Here is an 8,656-nt window from a genome sequence, read left to right as displayed (position 1 = left end):
ACGACATAGGGACCTTCCCAATTCAGTGACCATTTGCCGCCAGGATGATGCTTGAGATAAGTTGTGGATCGAAGCACTAGATCATCGACTCTGAATCTCCTTTCGATGACAGACTTCACATATTGTCTGGCTATTCTTTGGCGGTAGGATTGAGCATGCTCTGTTGCTTTTAGCCTTCTCTCGTCGAGCAAGTCTAGTTGTACCAGTCGCTGCTGCTGGTATTGATAAAGAGGTAATTCTAGAAGTGACGCAAATTTCAAAGCGGGCTTCTGAACATGCAAAGGCAATACTACTTCGGTTCCATAGACCAGTTCAGATGGAGTAGCATTTGTTGGAGTACTAATGGTGGTCCGATAGGCCCATAGTGCATCGTGGATCTTTTCATGCCAGTCACGACCTGTTTCTACAGTTCGCTCCAAGATACGAATTAAGATCTTGTTGGTAGCTTCTGCCTGACCATTCTCTTGAGGATAGTAGGGAGCGGGAAAATGATGGATTTTGAACTTTGAGCAAAACGTTTTCATTCTTTCATTCTTGAAATGATTGTCATTATCTGACACGATGTCGTGCGGTATGCCGAAACGGCAAAGGATACTCTTGTGGATGAATGAGACCACATGTCGACCTTCTACTGTGCGGAGAGTGATAGCTTCTACCCACTTGGTGAAATATTCTGTTGCGGCAAGAAAGTATTTGTGTCCATTTGAAGCAGGAGTGATGGGACCTACGACATCAAAGGCCCACATATAGAATGGTCATGGAGAGACCACAAACTGCAAATATGTTGTTGGAGCATGAATAGAGGGTGCATGTATCTGACATTGAACACACTTCTTCACAAAATGGTAGCAGTCTTGTTGCATAGTTTTCTAGTAGTAACCTGCTGGGATGATTTGCTTGACAAGGGTTTGGTAGCCGACGTGACCACCACGAATGCCTTCATGTGCTTCTCGCACGACTTCTTTGGCTTCGTCTTCGTCTAAGCATCTGGAATACTTAGAACTGAATCCACGACGATAGAGGACGTTTGCTAGAATGAAATACCGGGTAGACATACGCTGGATTGCTCGTTGCTCTTTCTTTGAGAGTTCTGGAGAAAATTCATCGGTTTCTATGAAGTTCTTGATATTGTAATACCAAGGCTTCTTCTTTTGCTCAGCTTGGTTTACTTGTTCTATTGGAAGGAAGACAGGTTGGTCAAGTCTGCCAATTTCAAAGGAGCGACAAGATTCTTCATTTTTGAATGCTATGATGGAGTCCAGATTGGCTAGGCTATCAGCCACTTGATTGAAAACTCTCTTTATATGGAAGAGCTGAAATTCTTCAAAATTGCTGGTAAGAGCTGAGACGATCTTTTGATAGGAAAGCAGCTTCTGATCCTTGACTTGCCATTCGGCCTGAACTTGATTGACAACTAGAAGCGAGTCGCCATAGGCATGCACTCTTTTGACATTGAAGTCTAGTAGAATCTTTAGACCTTGAATTAGAGCTTCATACTCGGCCATATTGTGGGTGCATGGAAAATCGAGCTTAAGAGAAAAGGGAATCATCTCATTCTCAGGAGTGATTAATAAGATCTCAATGCCTATTCCAGTCATATTCTTAGAACCATCGAAAAATAAATTTCAAACTGGAGATTGTTGAATATTGCATATTTGCTTATCAGGGAAGTCATCTTCAGCTTTCACTTCTTCTGCCAGAGGAAAGTCAGCCAATTGATCTGCAATTGCTTGGCCTTTGATTGATTGTTGTGAGACATATTCTAAGTCATACTGCATCAGTAAGACTTGTCATTTGGCAATTCGTCCACTGAGAAAAGGTTGCTCTAGGATGTACTTGAGAGGATTGAGTTTGGACAGGATTTTGACTTCAGATGCCAGCAAGTAGTGTCTTAACTTCTGACACATCCATACCAGAGCTAGGCAGGTCTTTTCTATTTGGGAGTATTTCTTTTCATAGTCTATGAAGGTCTTACTTAAATAATAAATGGCATGCTCAATCAGGCTACCTTCTTCGTATTGTAACATTCAATTGCATGAGCAAACAAATGTACAGGACACATTTCTTTGAAAGACCACATAAAATTAATCTTCTCGATAACATATTATGAGTGGTTTAGATTACAAAAATATCCTTACCTTTATGTCATGGCTAGTTGACTCAGCATATGACCATTACAATTCGCTAATTTCTATGTCTTGCTCTCTATGCATAGACATGCTCGCCCATGTACACACAACCTAGTAATCTGAAATTCTTAACACTATCCTTTCGGTTCTTGGTAATATAATATTTTTCCCCCATTTGTTTCCATATAAATCTGTTGTATGAATTTCCTTAGCATGGCTAAAGCAAAAATTATATAGCTACCTTGTAATCTGAGTTCTTAACACTATCGTTTTTGGTTCTTGATAATATTTTTCCCCTTATGTTTCCATATAAATCTGTTGTATGCATTTTCTTAGTATGCCTAAAGCAAAAACTTCGTACGGTTAGTTCCCTGGTTTCAAGCTGTTCGTGTAAGAACCTTCATTGCACTGTGGTTTCTAGACCTCTACCAACTTTGGTGCTTTCTGCTCAACTCTGTCAACTCATCTAATCCTCTTCCGTTTGAAGGGGTCTTGGACTCTTCTTTGCTAAGCATTCTTCATTGTTCCAAACGCATTGTTTAAAAAAAGTGGTGTATCAGTTTGTAGGTTTGAGTCGTTTGACAAGAAATTTGTTTTTGGAAGGCAATCTCAGAAATGCAGTCTGGTAAGGGCTTCTATTACTTTTAGGTGTTCTTCACTAGAAAAAATGATTGCCTGACTTCTCTACTTAAGAAATAAAGCCCCCCCTCATGACCTGCTTCAACATGTAACGTTGTCTCAATTTCTTCTCAAAATTTGTGAATGTTTTTCTTCTCTTAGAGCACCTGAACTTTGTAGGCGTCAAAGGACGATGATAATAAAATATTGTTATTATTATTGGTTGTCATCCTCTCGGACCGGATAACTCCCCAATTACCTTAGCTAAATCAAACAGCCTGCTGTCACAGCAGGCCCTAGTTTGGTCCAGATGGAATGATCGAGTGACCTCTCCATTAATGTCTCTAAAGAGGGATGGCAAAGTTGGAATCGGGGAATGACCAAGCCTTACATTTTTGGCGGAGCGTCGGCTTCTGAAGAGCGGGAAGCACATGGGATGGAGATGATCAAGTAAAAAAGGATTCAACTGGCTCCAATTTCCGTGCTTTCACTTTGGGAAACCTGCTGGTTGTGGGATCTTGTGTAGTATGTTGGCATATCACGTACAGGACCCATGATGATGTTCTTTACTGAATTCTTTAAACTCTTCGGAAGTATGACCCGGACATGATTTGGATAAAAGGTGTATATGGTTCTGGTTACTGTCGTAGCGTTTAGGAAATTGAATTAATGATTTTGAGGAAATGCTGTATACACCCAGGACTACTACTATTCTATTTTGCAGGAAATTGGATAGGATAATCTCCACACTCTCATACAACCAACCGGCTTGTCCACAGCTCTACTTATACAGTAGTGCTGACAGAGTGGTCCATTCCCAGTCGATTGAGCGTTTTATGGATCTGCAGAAGACATTGGGAAGGGTGGTGATGTCTCATGACTTCGTATCTTCCCCTCATGTGGAACATGTTAGGACCTTCCCGGATATCTACTCTGCCCAGCTTCAGGGTTTCCTAGATGAGTGCGTTCCTGCTGAGCAGAAGTGAACTCTACATCTTGCGGCTCAGAATTTTGTATGTTGTTTCTATTTTTGATTTTTTAATTGTCTTCCTATTGATTTTTTTTGTCATCGAATTCTTTTGGGAGAGAATTTCATGATTCCAACAGTTTTCAAGTTCATCCTTGTATCGATGCAGATCTCTCTGTCTCTCTAAGAATATATAATGTCATCGTGCAATAGCATTTTGAATCCAAATAACGTTGGCACGGCTTGTTATTACAAATAAAATGAACTACAGGTGAAACTTCTACGACATAACCTACACTAGAATATACAATTATACCTGTTAAAAGTCGGTCGTCTTCACACACAATCTTCCATACCATACAGAAAGCGCATGCTTATACAAACGAGAACTTACAACCATATCTATAAAAAGGAAAAGAAGAAGAAGACACCCCCTAGAAAGCTTGGGTATCTGGTTTGGGGCTGTCAATTGTGTGGGGGGTCATGCGCGAACTGATGCCGTGACGACATCTATAAGAGGGTTCATCCATGGCGATCACTGGAGGCTCATTCAAGAACGCCCAGTAGCTTCTGGTCCACCTGTGTCATAGAAAAGCCAAACAGAGCAGTTAGAACTTGGTTCTGGAGTACCCAAGCAAGCCCAGAAGTCGCTTCAAACTTGGTGCTGCAGCTTGAGCCTCCTGGGCCTGAGCTGTTACATGAAACCTTTCACTACAATTTGCAGCTGGTGGCTACTTACCAACCACTGTGCTTGGTTACTTCCTCCAACCCAGGGAGGGATTCAGTCTTGAGTATGTCCTGGATCCTCGGCGTCATAGGAAAAGTACTCGATCTTTGAAACGTAGCCTCCGTTCTTTTCTTCGGTGTATCTTCCTGCCAGCAAAACCACTCATCGTCAACTCACAGGCTTTACATACATGCTTAAGTAAATGAGTCTTAATTGGTATAACAATTTTGCTTGTGGTAAGGACTTCACCGGAGTCTCTGTTGGTGAACGGGAAATGGCTCTGAGGTGATCTTCCTCCGTTCTTTTCTTTGATCTCCAGTAAGCCTCTATCTCCCCTTTGGTGAAGGATCTGTTCCTCTTATAAATAGCTGCATGGAGACAAGATTATTACCATAAGGCAGAAAACCTTTTTGGGGTTCCGAAGGTGTGTACACGTTGTTTACCTGCTTTAGGATCATGGTGAGCATATGAATCCCAGCCAGCCATTAGAGACCCCATGGGCTCAAAACCTTGGATTTCTCCTCGGAAATGGAGCAAGGTTTTGTTGGTGAGTTAAAGCTATTTAGGAGTTCTTTCACAACTTATACTGAGCGCTGATATCGAAAGTTTTTTGGTGGGCGTCCTTATCCGAAAACAAGGTGCATTGAAGGCGGCAGCTTGCTTTTGGATATGGTGATGGCATCTCTCTTTTTTGTTTGTCATGCAAGCTGACGTGCAATGGAGGGGGAGGCACGGCTTTTCACATGCAAGGTGGCGAGGTTCCAAAAGAACAATTTACCTGGCACGCCCTTATAGCTTCGTGAAAAAATATTTATATGATACTACCAGGGTGATTCCAAGATCATGGCGCTCATGTATCTTGCATGAGCCCATACAAATTGAGAGAGAGAGAGTCGCAGGATTGCCATCGTCTTAACGCCAGGGAGGGACATGTAGGTCCTTTCTGCCTTGCAGTAACCGTAATAGTTTCATTTTTATGAATGGAAGAAAGAATATTCACTTCTCATAAAAACAATGAAAAGAATATCCGCTAATATCCGTTATAATAAGGTGATGGCGATTCATAGTCGTGCTGCACCGATCATCTTCATCATTACAGTCAAAACTTTTCCAAGTTTCTACAGGCATTATCTTTAGTGCGGGACATTGGTGGGAGGCATGTGGGGTTGCATGATTGATGACCAACGGAAAGTTTCGCCATTAGTAAGGCCTGGTGAAAATCAAACTCAAAAACCTTCTTTCTTGCAAAATCAACTCTCAACTAATCTACATGAACATCTGGCCCAGGAGCAAAAGAAATGGCAAAGAAACAGACGCAACCATTATCAACGAAGCTAAATTCAGAATGCTTGTAAGGTTCTTCAAGTTCCCCATGAACTATAACTTCGATTTCTAAGCTCCTCTGCTTTTCCTGCAAATTCACATCTGATTTAGTTGGCGAGCATGAGGGGCTGAACTCGCCATGAATGTGATAGCCTCATACCCAATTTCAAGAAAAGAAAACATGATTACGCAAATCACCAAAAATCTCGACAAGAGCAATGCCCATTTTTAAACTGATGGAATCGGGATGAATCCCTCACTATGATCTGCCTCTTTGTAATCTTCGATATAAACTTAATGGCAGTATGGCAGTCACCACAGATACGAAGGTTCTTAATTACTTTGATCAGTGTTCCTGGAGGTGTTGCAATTATCCCAAATGCAACAGCAAGCTTTTCACTGTGGTAGGATAAATTCTGTTCTTTCTGCTCTTCCTCCACATCATGCAGTACAAAATTTGTGTCTGGAACATATCCTTCTTCCTTCATCCTAGTTGACAGTCTCTCCATTTCACTATAAATATCCTCCGATCTAGGATGCGATCGGTCGCCTACCAAAAACACATGAACCATGCGTTTTACTTCGATCCAGCTAGAACCTGGTTTCTTGACAACCCCTCTACCATCCATCATCTTTCTAACTTTAAGGACTTCATCCCACATGCCAGCAGCCGCATAAATATTAGCTAATGTAACATAAGTTGCTGCATTTTCAGGCTCTATCTCAAAAAGAGCATCGGCTGCACGTTTGCCTAATTCAAGATTTCCATGAATTCGACATGCACCAAGCAACGATGACCACAAGAACTTATCAGGCTTGATGACCATGCTATTGATGATCTCTTCTGCTTCTTTGAAACGGCCAACTCGGCCCAGGAGATCTATTATGCAGGCATAATGATCAGCAGTTTTTGTTAACCCATGGGTTTTGGTTATGGAATGGAACAATGTAAGCCCTTCATCAGCTAAACCAGCATGAGTGCACGCGGAAAGAGCACCAACGAAGACAACATGGTCTGGCTTCGTGCCAGAAGCCAGTAAACGTTTGAAGTACTGGAGAGCCTCCTCAGCTAGACCATTTTGAGCACTACCACATATCATGGCAGTCCACGAGATCAGGTCAGGTGCGTGTATCCTTGAAAATATTGCTCTCGCTCTTTCAATGTTCCCGCATTTTGCATACATATCAATAAGAGCACTTGCCGCAAATGTGCATGGATCAAAGCCGATTCTGGTCATATGTCCATGAACCTGCCTCCCCAATTCTTCTGCAGCTTGGCTTGCACAAGCACTTAGAACACCTGCAAATGTGAAGTCATTTGGTGCAACTCTGACTTCCAACATTGCACGAAAGAGATTTAGGGCCTCTTCTCCTCGACCTCCTTGGACATACCTACCAATCATTGTCGTCCACGAAACTACATCCCTTTCTGATGTTCTATCAAAGAGATAGCGTGCTTGCTCAATGCTACCGCACTTTGCATACATATCAGATAGAGCGCTCCAGACAACAGTATCGGAGTCCAGACCACTTCTCAGTATGTGGCTATGGATCTCTTTTCCATGCTTCAGCGATTGAACCGTGGCACTGGCGGCAAGGGCACTGGAAACAGTGAACTTATTCGATTTGTCTTCTTCATCCTGTATCTTGCTATACAGGACCAGGGCATCTTGGGGATGCTGGTGCCGGACGTAGCCGGACATCATCGTGCTCCAAGAGAAATGGTCCCTCTCGGGCATTTCATCGAAAAGCCGGCGTGCATCATGGAGCCGTCCCACCTTAACGTATCCCGCGATCATGGTGTTCCAAGAACAAGCATCTCTTTCAGGCATTCTGTCGAACACTTGGCGCGCTTCATCCAAACTCTCGCATTTCGCGTACATATCGATGGTTCGGTTCGAAAGAAAGACACCTGCTTGGAAGCCGGAACTGGCCATGTGTTGATGGATGATTCTGCCTTCTCTGAGAGCCCTCTGGTGAAGGGAAACTTGGAGAAGGGTGGAATAGATGGCAGCAGATGGGCGAACGCCTGAAGCATCGAGCCGGTCGAGAATGGACACTGCATCCCTCAGGCGGCGCTCTCTGCACAGGATCTCGATGGCTTCCTTGAATCTCTTGTCTTTGCACAGGCGGTTGACCAGGACATCGGATCCGAAAAAGATTGGAGGTCGGTCCTGCGCTTGAAATGCTGCTTTGCCGGTGGTTGGATTTCGGAGAGTGGAAATGGTCCTCGTGAGAATACGGATATGGTTTTTCATTGGTACTCCAACTCAGATTCATCTACAATTGTCCTTCTTCTTCTTCCTCCTCCTCTTCCGTTTGGTTACAGAAGAAGTAAAGGGCATGCCCATGCACTGACTTCGAATCGGTTGTTGTTCTCTCAACCGTTCGGATTCATAGATGCCTGCTAACGGCGCCACTGGAGCAAATGAGCCAGGATCTTTAGTCTGGTTCGTTCCAAGCCAAGGGTCAACTCAACTTTAATGGGTTTTGCTCTCACCAAACGCCCTTTCAGTTTCAGCAGTGAATGACTGATAAAAAAAGGTTGGGTTGGACTTGGTAGGCGTCTCATTGGGTTCACTCCAGACACACAGTGACAGGAGCATAGTGACAAACGTTTTAAACGGCAATTTCTCGTTTTTCAAAAACTCGCGAGAAATTGAATTTTTTTTTTATAAGTCTCGCATTTTTTCGGCAAAATCTCAGCAATTAAAAAATAAATTAAAAAATATAAATTTTATTTTTTATAACAAAATATTAATAAAAATTATTTAAAAATAAAAATACACATTTTTTTGCAATAAATAGCTGTTTAAAACATAAATATCACATTTAAATCGCGGTATTTATGTTTTTTCATAAATCTCACGAGATTTTGAAAATCTCACGAGA

General features: G+C 42.5%; 2 protein-coding genes across 2 annotated transcripts; both read right to left on the bottom strand.

The window, feature by feature from the left end:
• Positions 1-3,957: 3,957 nt before the first annotated feature.
• Positions 3,958-4,979, bottom strand: LOC149832335 (uncharacterized). The gene is made up of 4 exons (XM_090012424.1): positions 4,885-4,979; positions 4,691-4,809; positions 4,454-4,587; positions 3,958-4,293 (listed from the first exon to the last, which is right to left on the bottom strand). Exons 1-4 carry the CDS (start codon positions 4,937-4,939, stop codon positions 4,149-4,151), a joined length of 453 nt encoding a protein of 150 aa, XP_089868550.1. The 5' UTR covers positions 4,940-4,979; the 3' UTR covers positions 3,958-4,148.
• A 678-nt stretch (positions 4,980-5,657) lies between these two features.
• LOC149832334 (Pentatricopeptide repeat (PPR) superfamily protein) lies at positions 5,658-8,022 on the bottom strand. The gene has a single exon (XM_090013224.1). The coding sequence runs from the start codon at positions 8,020-8,022 to the stop codon at positions 5,959-5,961; it is 2,064 nt and encodes a 687-aa protein (XP_089869350.1). The 3' UTR covers positions 5,658-5,958.
• Positions 8,023-8,656: the final 634 nt, after the last annotated feature.

This window comes from Nuphar pumila, chromosome 7, assembly GCF_984573655.1.
Source record: "Nuphar pumila chromosome 7, dmNupPumi1.hap1.1, whole genome shotgun sequence".
NCBI classification, from domain to species: domain Eukaryota; kingdom Viridiplantae; phylum Streptophyta; class Magnoliopsida; order Nymphaeales; family Nymphaeaceae; genus Nuphar; species Nuphar pumila.
The sequence above is the reverse complement of the archived record's forward strand: the minus strand, read 5'-3'. Positions and strand labels throughout refer to the sequence as shown.

What these genes read in the sequence shown, in the direction of transcription:
- LOC149832334 (XM_090013224.1), bottom strand. Translation starts at nt 8,022, where the DNA reads ATGAAAAACCATATCCGTATTCTCACGAGGACCATTTCCACTCTCCGA.
- LOC149832335 (XM_090012424.1), bottom strand. Translation starts at nt 4,939, where the DNA reads ATGGGGTCTCTAATGGCTGGCTGGGATTCATATGCTCACCATGATCCT. An exon ending in GTTCACCAACAGAGACTCCG is followed by an intron (nt 4,588 to 4,690) that starts GTGAAGTCCTTA and finishes TTTTGCTGGCAG; the next exon opens with GAAGATACACCGAAGAAAAG. An exon ending in GTAACCAAGCACAGTGGTTG is followed by an intron (nt 4,294 to 4,453) that starts GTAAGTAGCCAC and finishes TCTATGACACAG; the next exon opens with GTGGACCAGAAGCTACTGGG.